This window comes from Buteo buteo, chromosome 27, assembly GCF_964188355.1.
Source record: "Buteo buteo chromosome 27, bButBut1.hap1.1, whole genome shotgun sequence".
Classification (NCBI taxonomy): domain Eukaryota; kingdom Metazoa; phylum Chordata; class Aves; order Accipitriformes; family Accipitridae; genus Buteo; species Buteo buteo.
Window position 1 is genome coordinate 5,438,393 of NC_134197.1, and position 20,234 is coordinate 5,458,626.

Here is a 20,234-nt window from a genome sequence, read left to right on the forward strand (position 1 = left end):
TTAGTAGCTATTGGTGCGTGTTTACAAATTTGGTAGCTAAATTTTCAGCTCACAAATGCCACTGCCATTGTCTTCTGTAGAAAGAATCATGGGTTTCTTATTTTGCTTTCATCTCCCTCACCCTCTCTGGTCCCTGCTATTTGTTCCTCACACTGCTCAGATCTTCATGACCCTTCACATTTCTCCCAATTATCAGGTGCAGGATGTCAGTACAAGCATTTGTGTTAATAAGACTCTCTACTGTACCTAAAGTGGCAGTAAGGCAATGCAGTGAGGTCAGAAGAGAGAGAAGTACAGAATCAGCATTGAGTCACCTAATTGCTGGAGGTAGAGACCGGTTTTTAATGAGATGAAAGGAGTCCTTAATTCCCCTTGTAAAGATAAGGAGCCCCCCCAGTTTGTTGTACATTTGGGTTTCAGTGTACAAGCATCCTGTGTATAAACAAGACTTTGGACTGCAATTAGGCAAACGGTATAAACTTAACAATGTCACCATCACCCCAGCCGATTAAAAAGAAAAAAAAAGTTCCATTAAAATTTAATAGGTCTGGGAGTCAAGAGACCTCGGTAATAAGCAGTGTTTCCGTTCCATAACAAGTCACTTTTTCAATTTGCTGATATCTGAATAATTCCTTGGAGTCTCCTAAACGGCACAACCCTGAAATCACAAGAATTCTAGTGCTGAACAGGAGGAAGACATTGACCCAGCAACCTGCTGTCTCCTTTCCTGGAGCATATAATCCCTTCACCAGACAGGACTGCTAAAACTCCATAAACAATCCACACTTCTTTAAAAGCAAATCCCTTCTCTCTCGCTAACCCTTTCAATTTCTGAGAAAAATGCAGTGGCAGGAAAAGACCTGATTTTTAATATCTTCTGTCTTTTGCCAGGTGTAGACCATGCTCAGGTAGAATTGTGTATCAGAAGCAGAGCTGCCTTCTCCCAATAAAAGCTGCTGGTACAACACCCAAGGGCTCTGTCATACATAAAGCTGTGCACAGAGCTATAGGTAAGTGCGCTGACTTCATTAAAAGGCATAGAGTACATCTTCAACCTCAGCAGCAAGAAACTCAAACTACAACTCACCCTGTTGTACTGCTGCAGGGATAATATTGAAGGAGGAGACTGTAGAAGTTCTTCCACTGTATTAGATGCTATAGCCTGCATTAGCCTAAAACGAGTGTTGTGTTCTTGCCTCTGCCTAGGCTGCAGGAGGAAAAAGGATGCTAAGTAACACCACAGTGCTGGAAAGGAATACAGCATGGTTTGACCTACACTAAAGGTACTCGGTTGTTTTTTCCTAGGTTTCAGAAAGCTTCTTAGCACATGGCAAGACATTGGAGTAAGTTGCAAACCACAGTCTTCCCTCTGTTTTTAAAAAACTGGGCGATTTTCTTCTCAGAAAACAATGTTGCTGTTCACACTATAGCTGCTGTTTTCTAACTGTTTACCAAAGCTAAGGATAGATCTATTTTTATCATAAAAAGCTGCAGGTGTCAGTTTCTCTTACTAGTTAGAAGCTTATCTAGTTCTTTAGGAATGCAGAAAAGGAGCACTTAAAATTCAGCAAAATAGTCTGGTTTCTGGCTTCAGTTAAAAACAAAGTCAGTTTTTTAGTATCGCTGCTGAGATCAAACAAGTATGTTATCTACAGAAGAAAGTTTGTAATGTTAAGGATGATCAGCTTTTGACTTCTTAAGTGCCACCTTCTGCTGTAGACCTCAAAATGCAACAGGGAACTCGAGAACTCTTGCTTTTAGAATGGAGATAGGGACAAGGTCAAAACAAGTGTCCCTTAAAACTAGTTTTCATCAGTTTTAGCTACTCTGGCTCTAAAAGGTGCATGCAACAACTTGTTTTCAGTCACTGTTTTGTTTTTAAAAAATGTTTCCTTATGTAGGCATGGTCTGGTGCTTTCTTAAAAGACACAGGACTTAAAGAACAAATGCATTTCTTAATGTGTTTACTTTGAAAAACAAAACACAGTTTATTGGAGACTACACTTTTTAACAAAAAATTCTTCAGTATTAAAGCTAACAAAACCATCCTTTTCTCTGTTCAGTGTAACACTTCTTTTTATCCTCTCTCAAGAAAGACTTCACAACTGGTAGCAAAAAATTCTCCCCCAGAAGAAAACTACTAAAACACTGCTCCCTCAGAGCAAAAGATGTCTTCAATAACAGTCAGCTTCATTCTCCTCTATGGTCCCCACAGTAGCAAGGATGTCCTGTAAGAGGGACTGAGGGCTTTTCTCCACATGATCACTACTTCTATTTAGCTCATCATGTAGCTCTTCTAACTCTACTGCACCCAAAGCTAGCATCATGTTCTCCGGATCTTGAAAATCTACCCCATTACTACCATCTGTGGGGAAATTCTGGGCCAGAGAACCCTGCCTTAGCGTCCTTTGTAACCAGGCAATGCCTTGTCCTACAGCTGAATCTCCAGTCTCTTGTGAACCCTCCGGAGTACTAACTGGATAGAAATCACTTTTTAAGCCAAGCAGTACATCACAGGCTCTCTGACCTACTGGTTTGTCACAGTCACACAAAGACCGAAACAAAAAGCTGAACAGTTTTGCTCGGCAAAATACCTGCAGTGACTCATTCCAATGAATGGAACTAGTGACTGCAGATGAGACAGGAGCATAAGGGCATTGAGGAAGGCCAAGTTGGCAAATTGTCTGACTACAGAAAACTTCAATCAGTTCCAAACCACCAAGTCTAACTTCCCAGTCTAAGTCATGCTCCACAGTTTGGATCACTCTAGAGACAAACTGCTCTGTATCTTCCAGCTGACCTGTGCAGCCTTGTCTCAGCCACTTGATGAAGATGCTGATCACAGCCCTCCTAGGGAAGCCCTCTGGGTCCGTTGACAAGATTTCTTGAAGCTTTGCTACAGTGTTCTAAATGAAAAAAGACAAAGAAAAAGCACAATGAGGTGATGGGCACGCAAAGAAACAAGAATAGCCAAAGTAAAAAGTCTAGTCTTTTCACTATTGATTGTGAAATCTGCCTGCATGAGGCTGCAGATAACTTGTGATGAAAGTTTTAAGTAGTACAGCAGTAAATTGATGTGTAGTTCTGCCTGATTCTGCAGTGGGCTACACAAAGTCATCATACCTCTTTATTATACTGATTGCCTACAACAGGTGACTCTGGAGCAAAGTAAGTAATGAAGGCCAAGTGTCCCACAGCAGTCACAGCACTCGCTCGCACGTAGCTTTCTGGATCCTCAAGAAGATTTTCTGTAAGCCTTGGCACCTCCGAAGACAGGAGAGACTGCCTGAACTCATCCTGGTCTGTAAACAAGACAGCAATCCAAATAAGCAAGGCTTTATTCTCTCAGACCATGAAGCTGTTTCCAATGCAAACAGTTCTTTGCGTCATACAAGGATGCCCACTGACTGCAGGGACAGCTGCCAGTGAGCTGAGCCACTGCAGAGACCAGCAGCTGCTCACAAGAGCACAGATACTCTGTGTCAGGCTCCCCATTTTCCAGCAGCTTGGTGACTTTCAGTCAAGCCTGCTAGACACTGAAACTTCGAAAAATCCATTTACACTGTAAATATTCTAGGGGCAAGAAAAAACTTCTCTGGGCAAGCGGGGACATGCTTTCAGCCTCATCAAACTTATGCCTTTGCTTAAAGGAGGAAAAAACAGTCTTCCTTTCATGTTTTCAAGGCATATGGCAAAGAACAAGAATGCAACTGCAGCACTAATGCAGCTGAATGTGCTGGATACTTCCTTTGTGACCTGGGGAGAACAGTAGTTGGCAACATCCCCCGCTCTTCCAATATCACAGAGCTACTGTAGAAGAATTAACATTGTCTTAGTGCTACCTACTGTAAAGCCTGAGCTACCAGTAAAGTGGAAAATCAGTAATTAATCCAAATCATGCAAAGTAGATCTAGGCTTTTAGCCTTCTAAATTCCAGCTCCCAGCCTGCTGAGTGAAACCAAACAGACTCCACCTCAGAGCAAACTGAAAAAAGGGAAAGTATTATCTGCCATTAAGCATTGTCACCTGCCTTGACATCATCCTCAGTTTAACTCACTGAAACTGCCATTAAGGAGGGTACAGCAATCTGAGTTCAACAGAAAAGTAGGATAAATTTATTAGTCTTTTTGTCAGATTTTAGTCATGATCTAAGAGTAAGAATCTTGACACTTCTTTCTTTTCTTAGCCCTCCAGTTACAGGTCAGAGGATGCTTCACCAGCCTGACTTTCATAACATTAAAAGAAATACTCCTCCACTATGAACTGTTAAATCTCTGCACCTACCTCTCAAGCATTTAATCAGGACAGTGAGGAACTCCAGAGAAGAATCTCTTACTTCCCAGCAAGGACTGCACAAACGCTTCTGCAGCACCAGAAACACATCTGTAAAAGCCCAGTGACAAGCCTGAATGGACATGAAAGGCAACAAACCTTACTGAAGCAATCACTCTACAGCCTCTATATCATTTTATCTGATGCAATCCCTTTTACTGCTGCTGTATGCTTCTCCCAGAGTTCTTCAAAGCACTATTCGGACAGCTAAACCTAAACTCAACATAGTTGTGAACAAATGAATCCTAAGTGCTTTGAGCAGAAAAGGTAGGCAAGAGCAGATTTCATGTATGCCAGTAGCTGCTGTTTGTCCCAGCTTGAATTGCTTTGTTACCTTCCAAAATCTTCTCAGTTTGTTGCCCCTGACTGTTGGAGCAGGACAGTTCCTGCAAGCGCACCAACCACTTGGATGTAGCTTGAAATGTTTTCTTTAGAACCTGAAGAAATATAAAGCAGATTCACTTTACTAAAGGAGGAGGCATTGTTGCCTTTATGCTAGATAAAATTTGTTTTATAGCCTCAAACTTCCAGAGAAATTCTCAGAGTAAACAAGTACATATGCTTCCTTACTAAGAAGTAAGCCACAAATAAATGATGTTCATATAACATTCTAACAAACACTTAGAAAATGTCCATTCTCAGCTTAGTATTATGAAGTTCTAGTACCTCCAGCTTTTGATTTGCAGTTGTCATCAGTCACTTGAACAAAACAAAGCAAGAAAACAAAACCCCTTAATGCAAAGAATTCAATACTTAAGGGCCATGCCAAGTTGAGTATGTTGGTGCTACTCTTAGATGCGATGACTCCTGTCTTTTCAAGAACACTCAATGTATTGGTCAGTTACACACTCACTAGAATTTTAGCTATTTCCTGCAAACCACCCAGAATCAAGACAAGTCTCCTACATATTCTAATACAAACTGTGCTAAGAAACAACTGTTGTCAGACAATTTCTCAGAACTACATCCCACTGGGGCAAGCTAGTAGACTTGGATCTCTCCTTAGTTCTATACTCACAGTAGGGCTGGTGTTTGGACTCTCCAGGTATGCCAGAAGGAGATCAAATAGACTTCCTATGAGTGTGTCACTGCCTGAAACATATTAAAAAAACCCTAAAGGACCAATACTGAGAGAAGGAGCAGCTGAATCACAATTCAACTGCTAAAATACAGAGAGACACAGGATTGTAAAACCAGTTTGGAGAAGAAAGCAAATACAGTCCTCAGAGTAAAGAAGAAACATCCAGTTTCTCGCAATGACAGTATTACCTGCCCTAGCTCATCAACAGAATGTAAGGTTAGCCAAGACAGTAGGAAGAATTGGAAAAAATTAACAAGCTTCAGAACTGGAAGTGGCAGTCTTCATTCAGAAAGATCAGTGAAGGGGAATGAAAAATTCTGCAACTACAGAATAGTCAAGTATTTCCAAAATTAAAGTGCAAAGATTAACTCACCTTTTCGTTCTGAGAGTGCTGCTACGACATCAAGAGCTGACCTCTGTACTCTGAAGCAATTGATCAAGATTCGGCTTATCGTGCTTCCCAGAGGAGAAGCTGGACTTAGGAAGCCATTACAGAATTGTAATATTGTCATGAGAGAGCGCAGCAAAGATGTATAGGGTAAATCCACTGGCAAACGACTCTAATGGGAGGGGAGAAAGAAAAAATGGACAAAAGTTTCTAGCAAAAGTCTCAAGCGTGCATAGAGAGCAGGATTTTTTGGTCAGGAGGCAGCAAAAATTGCAATTTCTAGTGTGTTCTTAAGGTAACACAGTGCTAATAACTACAAACAAATTATCTTCCTCTCTCCCAAGAACTATTGCACAGATGGAAGGAGATTCTTCTAACTGTTTGGGAAAGCAGTTCAATTTATGTTTTTTCACTGGATCAATAATTGCAGTAGAAGTAAGGTATGTTAACAAAGCTTGTGAAGATGGATTTAAAATTAGGTGCAGTCCCTCTTTACAAGCCTCAGTATTCCTCTGTTTTCCTATTTGGAGTCTACTGTACTAGATTTCTTTAACATATGGAAGTCCTCACTGTCAACTCCTCTCCATGTTCTGTTAAGCTGTACTGCAAAAGTTTGCAAGCAATCTTAATGCTGTCTTTCAAGGACCCATTTGATCCCCAGGTTATTTTCCTTCTCTGAATGTTACCAGAGACAGCAGCTGCTCCAGATGAGCGAGGGTCTGACACAGGAGATTAGCACAAGATGACCTGGAGGACAGAAGACTTTCAACAGTGATGGGATCACTAACAGACTCATCCAGCAAACCTAGAGGACCAAAAGAGGGAAGAGCTCAGGTTGTTAGTGAACACAAAGGACTGTGATTTTTAAAGTTAATCAAGATATTCAGGTGATGCAGTATGAATATCCCTTCAAATGCAACTGTCAGTAGGATGCTGCATTTTGCCACAAACACTGGTACTGTCCTTGACTAATTCTACTCTTCCTCCTCCAGTTTTGTCTGCACCAGCCACATAAAACACTGGCAAGCAGACTAGCCTCTACTGTTCTGTCACAACTGTACCTGCGTATTCCAGAGGCTGGGAGGCTGCTCTCAAAATACAGTCCATTGGCTGAAGTAGAACAGTCAGTGCCTGAATCCTCACATCTTGTGGGCTTCAAGGAGGAAACAGCAGTTACCAAAACAAGAACACTTCAATTCCTTCCCAAACATCTGCCCCCAAACGCTGAGCAGAATAATGTTTTCATGCAGGCTTTTAAACAAGCCAGCAATGACAGAGCAATGAAAGTATTATCACAATTCAAGCCTTCTTCCAAGCTTCCCTGGCTAACTGAAAGCAGAGAGGAAAATGGCTCTGGAATTTAGAAGCAGCCTTATCAAGCTACGCAAATAAAGAGTGGGATTCTGTGTAAGAAGGGGGTTTAGAGAGAGGCATTTCTCATCAACAAAATGGTGTCCTTGTATCTTAAGACACAGGTGTTACTTAGCCTGTAAATCAGTATCCATATGTGCTGTATTCATCTGATGATTTCTTGATGCTTTTCAACTACCTAAAGTGGAGTTATGGAGAAGATGCAGGCAGACTTCTCAGAGGTGCACAACAAGACAAGAATCTTAAATTGCAACAGGGTAGATTCCAACTGGATATATAGAAAATTCTTTCCATAGTGAAATGAAAGTGGGTGAGCACTGGAACACGTTGCCCAGAGAAGCTCTGGAATCCTCATCCTTGGGGATATTTGAAACTTGACTGGTGAAGGCCCTGAGCAACCCTATCTATCTTTGAAGTTAGCCCTGAACTGAGCAAGAGGTTGAATTAGATCACCTCTACAGGTTCCTTCTAACCTAAGTTATTCTACCACTGTTGACATGGGTCTCCAGATGCACGCTTCTGTAAGAGCAGTGAAAGCTTTTACACTAGGCAGCGTTTTTGTGAAAGCGAAAACTGAACAGAGACTACTGGATTTGACAGGGAGTCAAATCGTGTCCATCTTAATCAATCTTGGTAGTACAAAGTTAAAGGAGTTTTTTATTTCTTCCTGAAATTGGGTGGCTGTAGGTAAGATACAAGTGTATGCACATAAACACGATATTAGCTCCCTTCATTTCTCTCTCTTTGAAATGGTATTATTCTTACTATCAGTGTCTGAAGTTTGTTAGCTACTGGCATGGTTCTTGCCAACCAGTCTTATATATTAAGGAATGTATCAAAAAATGCAGTGAGGAAAAAAACAGTTCTTGGAAAGACACCAGAAATGATAGTACAGAAACATTTGCAGAGTGCAAAAATTCTGTTGCAGTAAGTCCTACCATTTGTAGAGCCTCAGAATTCCCACTGCCAAAGGACCTGCTTGTACTGGGGTTAAGTGTTCCAGAGCAGAAGTCACTAGTGCCCAAAAACTGCCTTCAGTGTCACGAAACACAGGGGACCTGAGAAGAAAGAAGCGTAAGTAATACATCCTATCAGACGGTGGAAAACAGATATATCTCATCACTGGATCCAAGGTCCCCAATCTTTACCATGCCATGTTAAGCAAAAGATTCGCCAGCATGTGCTGTAGTTGAACAGTCTCTTCCGTCAAAAAGGATTCTATCTGCTTTGCTACGCCTAACCAAAGTACTTCAGTCCACGTAGCACGACAACTGCCAAACAAACTAGTTAACAGTTTTAATGACTGCTCGATGTGAGAGGCAGAGCTGGACTGAAGGGAATCTTCTATACGCTTTATAATCATTTGGGCACACGCTGGCCAGTCACAGTCCTTTGTACTGAGAGGTTTAGTCGTTTCAGACTCTACAGAGAGGGTGAGCATGTGCACCAGAAGCTGACTGGCAGCTGAAGCCACAAACAGGCTGGGATCACCTTGCAGAGTGAAGATCACATCTATGCCCCCTGTGTGAAAACAAAACAAGTCACTGGAGGAAAAACAACAGCCTTCCTATTGTGAGGTGGAGCCTTGTTGCACTCCAACCATATATTATTCTAATTCAAGTACTACACAGCTTTAAATGGTGTTGGTGGGGTTTTTTATACTTTATTTTGTAGTCTCTATGGCGTTTCAAAGTCGGCCAGTCCTTAACAACAAACAAACAAAAAGCAAACAAAAGAAGAAAGTAAAACTGTTTTCAGATCCTCAGGTGTTTTAATAACTCAGGAACACAAGAGAACTTCAATATAACATTAGTAATATTAGGAGAGTTGACAGCACACCCACTGTATTTATGGAAGTAGCCTGTACCTTCTCCAGACACAAGCAGTACAAAAACATGAACAGCAGCAACAGTACTACTTTTCCATCACATGGACAGCAGCGCATGCTGCATGTTAATACCAATCCAGTCTTTTAGGCTGCTCTGTACATGGGATCTAAAGTTGGTGTTAACAGCAGAATTTACATATCTACATAACAACGAGACTGCAAATGTGTGCAAGTATTAAATGAGCCCCTGGTTAGTTTTTCTGCACTAAAATCATACTGAAACGTACCTTTCAGTAAGAGTTACAAGTAAGAATAAAGAAAGCTTTTAATAAGCTATTTTTATCATGTGTTTCATAAGATGTGCCTCTTTCCCGTCTAAAAAGGGCATCTCCTTCAGTGTTTGGGGGTCGGGGGGAGGAAGTATAACTAATTTAACAAAAACCCCACCATCTTTCAATGACTTCAGCGTTTTTGACAAATGGCTTATTTTTGTCTTAAATAAATGAGAACGCCTGTCTCTCTCATTTGAGATCTGAGCAACAGACTGGAATGGAAGAGACAGAGGATTTGGGGAGTTCCCAGTCCTCGAAGTACTCACCACCACTGCAGAGCAAGTGGAGGGCAGGCTGGTGATGCATCATGTTGTGCACACCCTGCACCCAGCCACTTCGCACAGATGCATCTTCCCACACTGCGCTGTTCGGAGGCCCATCCCTGCCAAAAAGCCTGGCCAACAGCTTCTCCTGCTGAGGCCAGAGGAGAACACACAGAGTAAACAGTAAGCAAAGGGGCTCAAGGGGAGTGGAGAGGTTGCTCTGTCATCCAAGTCACGAGTATCAATACTGTAGTGAAACCTTCTCTTGCTAGAAGCATCACTAAAATAGAAAATTTTCAGAATCCCATGCTTAAACTCAACACATGTCCCTTTGATGGAGTAAGCAATAGAGGTGTTCAAGACCAAAATTGCTTGGTTTTAAGATGCTAGGGACAACTTATGTATGTATCAGTTCCATTAGACTGCTTTATGCAGTTGTATGCATAAAGGGCATCTTTATGCCCATAAGAGGGCTCTTCCCTCAAAGCCTTTTGGGTTTTGAGTTTAGTACTATCAATGTATTCTATTGTAAAAGCAGGGCTTTAGAAAGCTCCCTCATTTTTGCAGGGAATCAGAGATTTCCTGTCAACCTACTATGGAGGAAAAACTACATCTGTTAGTGCAGTTTAAATCTACAGGATCTGTCCAGGGATACATTTTGCAATGATGGCTGTGAAATAGTGTTATCCCATATACTGTTTTGAGCTGAAAATGAGAAGCATTACGTATTAGCATTCATAGTACTACTGAGGCAAGACAGAAGTAAGAAGTCATGCTTTACATGAGAACTGAAAAGGAACGGTATGATTGTAGGTATTCATTACTGTATCACTGTTTGCTGAGTCGTTTGACGCATGCCAGAAATTTTATAAGCAGAATACATTCATTTTCAGGCACCCTCTGTGTAGGAGGAGGAAACAGACACGCGGCAGCAGTTACCTGGGTAGCCGACTCACCTGCAAGTGTTGGAAGCGGTTTTCAGAAGCGGCAAGTATCCCAGCTAACCGCAGAGTAAAGGAGAGGATGCTCGGACTAGGCTCTGGCAGTGCCAGCACGGAGGTGATGAACTCTGTCAGACAGGGGTTATCCTGCACCAGCTGCACGGTAGAATCTAGCAACCGGGTGTTGCCCGAGAAAAGGCCAGAAAACAGAGGGTCACTGCCAGGACTTCCATCCCCTCTCACAACTCTAAGGCGCTTGCCTGAGCTAAGCATAACCCCTCACAACTGTTAGGGACGAATTTGGGTTCACCTGAAGCCCAGGCACAGGCCTCGAGTACTGAACAGCGTTTTCAGGTGTCGCCGAGAGACCAGCAGCCCCGAGGGAGGCTTCCCCCGGGGGTGCCGGCCTGCAGGCCTCCCTCCCCCTCGGACAAGACCCTGCCGGTCACCGGCGGCCAGGGCTTTTGGGAGAGGGGAGGTGGGGTGTGGACCCTGCAAGCGACGGGCACTCACCGAACAGCGTCAGCTCCTGGAACCAGTCGAGCAGCTTCTCCAGGCAGGTGTCGTCGGAGCCGGGTTGCCGCGGGTCGGCCAGGGCGGCGCAGACGCGGGGCAGCAGGAGAGCGCACTCGCGGGTCATGGCGAAGCGGCGGCGGGCCCGGGCGAGGAACCACGGCTTCTGGAAGGACATGGCCATGGCTACGGCCACGGGGGGTGCGTGTGCGTGGGGGGGGGGGGGGGGAACGGAGGGGACGGACACGACACCGGCCCCGGGGGGACCCCTCCGCGTCCGCCCCGTAACCAGCAGAAACCGCCGTTACCGGCCGCGGCCGCAAAGCGAGTGTCGCAAAGGCTGGGGCGTGGCCGAGGGGGATAGGTCAGGGGGCGTGGCCCCGGCGCGCTCAGATGGAGGGCGGGCGGGCGGTGTGAGACGAGCGAGCTGCGCCCGTGGGTGCTGTCGCGGGGGGGGGTACGGGCGGGTGTCCCGCCGTCGCTCTAAAGGCAGTGCCTGAGAGGGAAGGGGCTGCTCTCAGGGCCGTGCTCCGCCTGCGGTTGTCCCTGGGCAGGATGGCGGAGCGGAGCCGGCTGTCGTGAGGGCTTTTCCACAGCCCTCCGGGGTTTCCTGTCTTTCGGGGCCGCTTGGTGGCACTCGAGCTCCGCAGCAAGGCCGAGGCCCGCCCGGCTGTGCCCGCAGGCGACGCCGGAGCTGCTGCTAAGCGCCGGCGCGGCCCTACCCCCCCCACTTCCGCCTCCCCGCTGTCACTCTGCGCAGGCGTCGTCGCGCCCGCCCCGCCCCTCCGCCGCGCGGCTGGTTGCCATGGTTTCCGCAACCCGGAAGTGCCGTGAGGGGGGGAGGCTGGTGCTCAGACTAGGCCGCGGCGGCCTCCCCCCTGCCCCGAGTCGGGCGCCGTGGCCCGAGGTGGTCCCCGCCGCTCTGCCACCCCCTTAAGGCCTCCCCGCCACCCTCCCGCTATGGCCCGGGGGGCCGGCGAGGCGGCCGCGGAGGGGGAGCTGGTAAGGAGCGGGCCTGTGGGGAGGAGAAGGAGGAGGAGGCTGCCTCAGCCGGGGCCCGGCCCGCGAAACGCTCCCGTCTGCCTGCGGGGCTGGGATAAAGCCTCGAGCTCCCTCAGGCTTTGCCGGGCCGGCGAGGCGGTGGCTAGGAGGGGGAGGAGGACAATTTCGTCCGTCTCCAGTCCGTGGGGTTCTGGGTTCTGCCCGTATCTCTCTGGCTGGCCGGTAGCGCGGCAGGGGGAGGGGGGATGGTAGCGTTCCTCTCCTTCCCCCTCGGCTTCCAGCTGGAGGGTTTTTTGCTAGGAGCCACCGTGTTCTGTTGTCGTCTGTTGCAGGTGGCTCTTGTTGGGCCTCCTTTGCAAGAGCAAAGGGACTGTGAAGGTTTCCAAAGACTGCGGTGGTTTTGTTATTGCAAGTTTATATCTTGGTGAACGTTTTGTTGTTTACTATCTCCTATCGAGGCTGGGTGCCTTCCACGTTCTCTGATTCTTAATGTGATAGCTGCAGTTACCTAGGGAGATCTCCCAGAGTGATAAAAAGGCCTTAAAATATCAAAAATAATAAGTGTGCTGCAAGGAATATTGCCTCAGGAAATTAAAAACTGTACGGCATGGTGTGTGAGATGTGTACCTGCTTGCTCTCAGCCAGCACAAAAAGTTTACTGCTTTGTTGCTGTCAATCCCAGCTCCTGTTCTGTCAACCAGGGTTCTCAAAAATACTGCACCCCGCGCTGCCTCTTACAATGAGATAGATCAGCGTCTGTCCAATGAATGGTGCTGCAGCTGTGAGTACCGTGGAGTCAGCAGCAAGTGAAAATGTTCTTTCTGTGAGGGCAGCATACATTCAGAAAATTTGAAAGCAAAGCGGAAATTTTCCCTCTGCTGTGGATATGCTTACATTTGAGAAGCAGGGAAAGTTGTCAGCTCAATCTGAGGAAAAATTAACCACTTTTTTGATTCCTTGATTTGGGGTTTTTTTCCTCAGCTTGGTCACTTTTCCAGTTGAGTTTACTGAACATTCACATGGCATAGCAAGGGTAGGAACAAGTGAGTGAGGAAAGGGGCAAACAGATGAGTTGCTGCTTAACTCTTACTGGTGGAGAAATTAACGCAAAACCAGCACCTTGGAAGATGGGGCACCTGAAGGTTCAGCTGTTGTAATGCTGTGCACTGAAGCGCATAAGTCTCTGGCTCAAGTCTGAAGTGACTTGCGCTATATCACGCAGAACGTTTGTGTTAGAGCAAATGATGCTGTTTTTTGCAACAGTGGTGACACGTTTACCATTTTAATTTATGGCACTCAAACTTTGTTGTGATAGTAAAAGGATATAAAGTTTTCTGGAGGTGTATTATAACCAATTATTTAGTAGCAAATGCCACAGTTAATGTCTCTATTTCCTAGGGAGATGACAGCCTGTCTGTAATAACCTGTGAATCAGATACAGAAATGGTGAGTTTTATTAATGGCACACTATGCATGAATGCCTTAAAAGGCCTCTCAACACGTTCTTGCACACACTACATCCATGTGATGCCTCCTGGTTGATAAGACACCCTTCAGAGAGGAGGGCTAACAACGTTATTGCAATGTAGTTTGATTCAAAAACCTCCTTTGATTCCAGATGTAATTCTGGCTTCTAAATTCTCAGCACTGGGGGCTGCAAACAATGTTTGGCTTCATTTCGCTGTTCATATCAAGTTACAGGCCTAAGTAATCCTTTTACAGAGTTTTAATGGAATTGAATAAGTCTTCCCTTTAGCTAAATGGTTCTACAGATGAGCCTCTACTCTGTGTTCATCTTTAATTTCCTGCTACTCATATTTAATACTGATGGGGAAGGTCTTGGTGTTCTGAGCATGAACAGACTACTTTTTCTCTGTAGCATAAAACTCCAGTAGGTACCACCTTAATTCTGGTGACGATTGCTGTGGCCAAATCTGCATATACTTAATGCTACTATTTTTCTTTTCTACACAAAAGATTTTGCCTTATTAGAACAAATGATCTCCATACAAAATGGAGATTGAAGCCATTGAGATTTGAGTTTATATGCTGAAATTTTTGAAGAGTGAAATATGTTAAATACATAAAACATTCTTTTTCTCTTCTAGAAATTAAAGAAGAAAATCTTTCACAAGCCTCCAAAGTCACCGAGTAAGTGTTCCAAAATTTTTTTCTTCTGCTTCTGTTATTGCTGAACAAGATAGATTTGTGGGACACAGGAACTGGAAGATTTACTTGAAACAACATCTTATTATTCTCTTCAGAAATTATTCACTGGTTTGTGCAGAGCACACCTATCTGAGATTTGTTCTGTAACCTGTGAAGTTAGACTTTCATGGGCTAAATACTGAAGTTTGTGGGTTAGTTGTAATTCTTGATTCTCCAGCATAAACTACTTTCTTCTGATGTTATCCCTTCTAATGGCAAGCATTTCTTTTTCTCTTTGTCTTTTTGGAGAAATCCTGATACTTGCTGTGTAGAAAGAATCTGGAATTACTGGAGTACCTACCATCCAGCAGATACCTGTGTTTGTAAATTAAGCAGTTCTCCGTTGCATTTGTTGTTTGGGCTTTTTATTCACGTGACCTTAGAAGTACAACGTTATTAGACCTGCGGTTTTAATGTGGGGTTTTGTCCTTTTTTTCTGGGGTTTCTGTTTCTTACTGTACTTTTCCATTTACCTTCCTTTTTATATTTCCAGTGAATGTTTCAAAGAAGACTTTACCTCAGAGTGTTGCTGATTGTTGTTACTTTGTTTTGTTTCTAAAAAATAATGTTGTGCTTTTAAATTTTGCTTTAGGTTGAGGAGGAGGCATGCTCTTCTGGTAGATGTATATCTATCTTCTTTCTTTTCCTGAAATCCCTTTGCTTGCCTAAATGATGGAATTTAAAATAGTTGTTTAATTTCAACTATGATGTTTGTGACATTGCCTCTTCCTGTATGTACTTCTCTTGGTAATTTGAAGACTAACTAGTTAGCCCATATAGTGCACAGCTATACTAATTTGAAGTGTAATTAGTGTCAGTATTTGAACCTGACTGCCATACCTGAAGTAGTAATGCGAGGGGCTCCCCAGCACAGACCAATTGCATCAGACCAATTCTGTTCTTCGATTACTGCAAGAAAATTGCTAGTGGTTTAGTAGCTATAGAGTTAGTTCTGTCTATTTAGCCATACATATTTTTCTCATTGATAGGACGTTTGTGTATACACTCATTGAAAGGGCAATTTAATGTATTAATTTAGACATGCAGGTATCTTAGGGATGCCTATCCAAACTATACGTGTAAATATTTCTACATGCGTTTAGTCATATTACTGTCACTATACCTCTTTGTAAGCCTCTTCATTTTTTTGGAATTGGATTTTTTCTTTATTGTGATTTTTTTTTTTTTTTAGGTGAATGTCCCATTGCTCCATATAAGCCAATATGTAGTATGCTGTTAAATTCTATTTTTATAAGTAATAGGACTGTGTCTGGGAACCTTGAAGCACAAGACAGAAAGGATTTTCATGACCTTGAGCTTTTTACGGCAATACTGAGATATTTTCTTTTGTTATAGAGTCTCCATACAGTTCTAGCACACAACTGTATCCTAAAAAACCTGCAGTTTGGCGATCTCTGCAGGGAACAGGCAGTGCACATCTTGAGAATGCAGCTGTAAAAAACCCAAGGCAGATGTGGCTGGGATCACTGAAACAAGGTATTATTATAGAAACTTTATCTGCATATATGGATAACATTCAGTGTTGTGTTCAGCTTAACATATAAACTCTTAAAAAACAGATTTGTATTTCATTATAGGCTACATAGGAAGTCATTTCACTATTATTTATTTGGGTGGTTGGAATTATCTGATCTTGAACACTGGAATTTATAGAGGGAATAATTAACAGCATCTGGAGCTTTCTATGTTGCATTTGTTCAGAATAAATCCACAAATTTAATTCACAATTATCCCCAATTTTTGCATTTTTGTTCCATTTTCGTTGGCAGGAATGAGCCATCCTCTGAAATCAGATGCTGGCATGGGGCATATGCGAACTAACATTTCTAGTAGCACTCCAGAATATTTGAAGGAAGCTCTAGGAATGAAGAAGCCAAAACACTCTCGTTCTTCTAATAATGGTAAACTATGTAATGGTGTAGTAAATAAAAGTTAATGATCTTTTTTCCGTGTAAAAGCATACGTTGCTTAAGATCTTAGCTTTAGGAAAGCAAGAGCCATTTCAGTTTAGCCTGTGTCAAAATATGATTCATGAGATACTTTTTGAGATTTCTAAATTGGATAAGACAGGGGTTTCCAAATTTTTTTTGAGCAATGAATCACTATTAGCTTTCAGAACTTTTTGCAAATTGCCATGCATTTGCAGCTGAAAATGTTGCAAATATAATATGGTTCAATGGGCCAGCTGTAGACAATTTATTGTGACTTTGCAAAACACAGCTTAGGAGCCATTGATAGAAACCATCTGCTTGCCTGAAATTCTATGTAATTGACTCCTTTTACTTCTTCTCTAGAAAGTGTTTTGTCATGTGGTTGTGATATTAAAATCAACTGAGTTTTATGAGAGGAGCAAAATTTAAAACTTTATCCTGCTTTTCTTAAAGGAGAACTGTAAACTTAAAAATCCAACTTCCATTTAAAATGACACTTATACTGTTACTGGTGATACAGAGTTTCTGGTAACTTTGAAAGATGATAGACTTTTACATGTTAGGCATAAATAGCAAAATATATTCTGGACATCTTTTAGAAATCTTTTGTAAATAATTGATTTGTTGCGGTGAGAAGACTGCAGTCTTCTGTGAAGCGTCTATTTTTCTTGAGATGGATATTTTAATCTAGCACCAGAGAGAAGTAATTAGGAGAAATTGGCTGTAAAATCTGGCAGAAGTTTCATACAGTAACATTTCTATTTCACCTCTATTTCTAAAATTAATTTCCTTGCTGATTTTTCTTCTTCTTTCTAAAAAAAAAAAAAGCCTAGTTTTCAGTTTGGTGCTGTTCTAGATATTTTCCTTTAACTGTAAGGTTTCTCGTTAGTTAAAAATACTTCTTGCAGATCTGCTTATTTTATGTACCTTTTTCTGTAGGCTACATTCCTGGAACTCCTGACTACAAAGAAAAAGAAGATATGTATGATGAAATTATAGAACTGAAAAAGGTACAGTCTCTGTGATACTTGGATAGAAAGTCATAGCGTCGCTCCATCTACCTGTAGATGTTCAGGCCTTGTTGGTTCAGAATACTTTGGTTTCTACAACTGGGACATCCACGAAATTTTTTTTCTTTCGTGATGTAACGCTAAACTAAACTTGTGTCTGTTTAAGGCAATTTCATTGTTCTTATGGTGTGATAGATACTTCTGAGTACTGGATGTGGAAGCCTTGAAGTATACCCAGTCCCGAACCCCAGCCATGGCCCTAGCTGGATGCTGAAAAGGTTCATTGCATTTGGTTTCTTTGTCCCTCCATTATTTTTTTTTTTCCCCTCCCACCCCCCTACTCTCCTGGCTGTTACCCATCATGTTTTAACGATTTGTCAGTTGAGTTTAGTGCAGTGTATGAAAGATGAGGACTGGGCGTGTTGAACACTAGGGATACCTATAGACAGGTATCTGGGCTGTTGTAGATCATTTGTGTAAGGTTGCCTTTCTGTTAAACCTTTTCCGTTTATCTTTGCCCTGTCATCTCCCTTATCTGTCAGCCCTGGTCCAGTGTGATGGTCTCTATTTTTTCTTTTGCTTCATCCTGACCATCATAATTGGATTGTTACTGACATCAGAACATGTTTCCATGTGAAAACTCAGTGTATTTCTATTTCTAAAATGTGCTTACAATTTTTTCTCCCCTCTTTTAGACAATACAAGCTCAGAAAAATGAGGGAGATCGAATGAAAACTAAGCTCCGTCGACTAGAAGAAGAGAACTATAGAAAGGATAAACAGATTGAACAACTGTTGGATCCTTCCAGGGTGACTGTTTCTTGGGGGGATAAAAGTGGGGCAAAAGAGTGCTGAGCAGTTTGATCGTCTTTTCCTTGTCTTTCTAGATTTCAGGAGTCTGTAGTGCGTTGGCTGCTAGGAATGATGAGCTTGAATATGAGAGTTGGTTGGTTGGTGTGAAGGATTTCTGTTTTGTGTATCTTAGCTCACCAGTCCAGCTCAGTTCAAAGGAAGATCATGCCACACTGTGCAGATAAGTTTAGTTAGCAAAGATACTTTTAATTTCTCAAGGTAAAATTAAAATGCTGTCTCTTTAGAGGTCCGCTTTCTGAATGTTTTGCCTGAGAGTAGAGGGGAGTTAACTTCTTGAATGGTGACTGATGCATGTGATCATGAGACCTGAACCAGGAAGCAAAAGATAAGCCTTATTGTCAGGCCATGAGGCTGAGGATCATTTAGGGTCATAGTTAGAAGACCTAAATTTCACTGAATTCCTTGTGGCTGTCACTTTCTGTGTGCAGATCTACATCTTGGGAGAAGTGTGCTAATATAAAACAGTGAGCGTAGGGACTTCAGAACTTAAGCTGTTGGACTGTTGTCGCAAATCCTGATTAAGGGTCCTGTAAACTATGCCAATGTGTTGCAAATGAGTGATTTAGATCACTTAAAGAATCACTGTCAAAGGTATTAGCAAAAGTGATTTTAACATGAATTTGTAAAAGTGTGACTTAACAAAGTTTGATGGCAAGGTTCACTCTGTTATTACACAGAAGAAACATAAAAAGGAAATCAAGTTAGAATCGATTTAGAGTGATTTACACAGAGACTGGAGACGCAAAGGGTAAGGGAGACCCTTCTGTTGAGTCACGAGGTTCAGAGTGGCCCCCCTTACTTTCTAAACTTCTGATGGAGCTTAGGTGTGGCTAGGTCCAAACTTAGTCTCAGACTTGGACAGCAGTTTATGTCTAATGGAATTAATACAAAGGGTAAGGAAAACCTCTCATTGAGTCATGAGGTTCAGAATGGACCACCTTGCTTTCTAAACTCCTTCTCAGAGAGCAGTCTAGGTGTGGCTGGATCCAAACTTAGTCCCAGACTTGGTCAACAGTTTGTCTAATAGAATTAGACACATGGATTTCATGAGTATTAGTTCAGCATGCTCTCAGTCACTTACTGAGGATCTGTTGTGAATAAGGGGTGTCTCCATCTTGGGTAAGGAAGGATCTCTTAGTCTCAGGTAAAGAATCTCAAACCTTAAGCGGTATCCCTGCTCACAGGGAGAGTTGCCTGGCATGCAGTCCAGCTGCAATTCAGGGAGCGCTCAAATTCGACTCATCCAGCAATTTGTCGTTGGTAAAAGGTCTCTCTGCCTCGAGGAGCAACCTTGAGAGGTGTCCCAGATCAAGAGGAGATCACTGCCATGCAGCCACATTGCCTAGCAGGGAGAGCTTAAAGAAGGCTCACTTAGGCTGTCATATTTATGAGATAAAGTGATTGGCTTGTAGTCAAACTGCATACAAGGTATGGGAAGGTATGCATGAGACTCCTCGTACCCACAACTTTCTTTGTTCCTTGATGACTGTTAGAAAAAACACCTGCTTTTCATGTGTTAATCACATGATTGGTAATCCAAGCTCATATGCATCGATGCTCACTGGGTCACTCTGCTCCTTTGTGGGTTGTCTGGAGGAGTTCTTGGCCTGGCTACGGCTCAGGCCTTTACCTCTTTTGGAGCCTGTACCAAACTACTGCTAGTTTGGTTAAGGGGGTCAAGTGCATCTGTCACAACTGTGAAATGACTGTGGAGATGAATAGGTTAGAAAATTCTGTGGAAAGAGCTGGCGGTAGAATAAAGTAGCAAGGTTGGTCACTTGCTTTATATGTCTTATCTTGCAGGGCTCTGAGCTGGCACGAGCTTTGTCAGAAAAGATGACTGATAATGGATGGGTAATAGTTTCTTCATTACCTTTTGCTTTCATTTTTCCTTTTTCCCTCTTGCCAAGCTGAAACACTGCTGATTAAAAAAATAAAATGAAGCAAGAAAGAATAAGCAATTAGGGAATCACATAACCATTATTTCTGTAGTCAGATAAGAAACCAGTAACAAAGATCTGGAATTAACCTTATTTTAGGGAGTCGTCTTTATCACTGTCTTGAATCTGTTTAAGGAGTATTCTCCCTATTTGCTGCTTTGAATTTAGCAGGGTAATGGGCAGAGTTGTTTTTATTTAATG

At 42.9% G+C, this 20,234-nt stretch overlaps 2 protein-coding genes across 8 annotated transcripts in view; one reads left to right on the forward strand and one right to left on the reverse strand.

Moving 5' to 3' along the window:
• Nucleotides 1-317: 317 nt before the first annotated feature.
• BRAT1 (BRCA1 associated ATM activator 1) lies at nt 318-11,248 on the reverse strand. 2 transcript variants are annotated; one of them, XM_075058368.1, is made up of 13 exons: nt 11,050-11,248; nt 10,552-10,706; nt 9,599-9,743; nt 8,321-8,693; nt 8,111-8,230; nt 6,863-6,954; nt 6,488-6,606; nt 5,787-5,973; nt 5,351-5,424; nt 4,667-4,769; nt 4,285-4,383; nt 3,124-3,302; nt 318-2,906 (listed from the first exon to the last, which is right to left on the reverse strand). In XM_075058368.1, exons 1-13 carry the CDS (start codon nt 11,231-11,233, stop codon nt 2,175-2,177), a joined length of 2,562 nt encoding a protein of 853 aa, XP_074914469.1. In that variant the 5' UTR covers nt 11,234-11,248; the 3' UTR covers nt 318-2,174. The 2 variants fall into 2 exon arrangements, with proteins under 2 accessions (XP_074914469.1, XP_074914468.1); XM_075058367.1 differs by having other exon boundaries at nt 9,599-9,746.
• Nucleotides 11,249-11,872: 624 nt separating this feature from the next.
• Nucleotides 11,873-20,234, forward strand: part of IQCE (IQ motif containing E) — a 29,275-nt gene continuing 20,913 nt past the window's right edge. For 5 of the 6 annotated variants that reach the window (XM_075058527.1, XM_075058528.1, XM_075058529.1 and 2 more), the window contains exons 1-8: nt 11,873-12,051; nt 13,450-13,497; nt 14,160-14,202; nt 15,616-15,756; nt 16,050-16,181; nt 17,151-17,221; nt 17,917-18,030; nt 19,897-19,947. In XM_075058527.1, the coding sequence (XP_074914628.1) occupies nt 12,010-12,051; nt 13,450-13,497; nt 14,160-14,202; nt 15,616-15,756; nt 16,050-16,181; nt 17,151-17,221; nt 17,917-18,030; nt 19,897-19,947 (642 nt within the window). In that variant the 5' untranslated portion in view covers nt 11,873-12,009. The remainder of the gene's footprint in view (nt 12,052-13,449; nt 13,498-14,159; nt 14,203-15,615; nt 15,757-16,049; nt 16,182-17,150; nt 17,222-17,916; nt 18,031-19,896; nt 19,948-20,234) is intronic. The other variant, XM_075058531.1, reaches the window with a different exon arrangement.

Bases quoted from the DNA above. Each gene is read 5' to 3' on its own strand.
- BRAT1 (XM_075058367.1), bottom strand. From the start codon at position 11,233: ATGGCCATGTCCTTCCAGAAGCCGTGGTTCCTCGCCCGGGCCCGCCGC. The intron at 5,425-5,786 runs GTGAGTTAATCT...AATATGTTTCAG, and splicing joins AGCACTCTCAGAACGAAAAG to GCAGTGACACACTCATAGGA. The intron at 2,907-3,123 runs GTATGATGACTT...TTTTTCATTTAG, and splicing joins GCAATCAGTATAATAAAGAG to AACACTGTAGCAAAGCTTCA.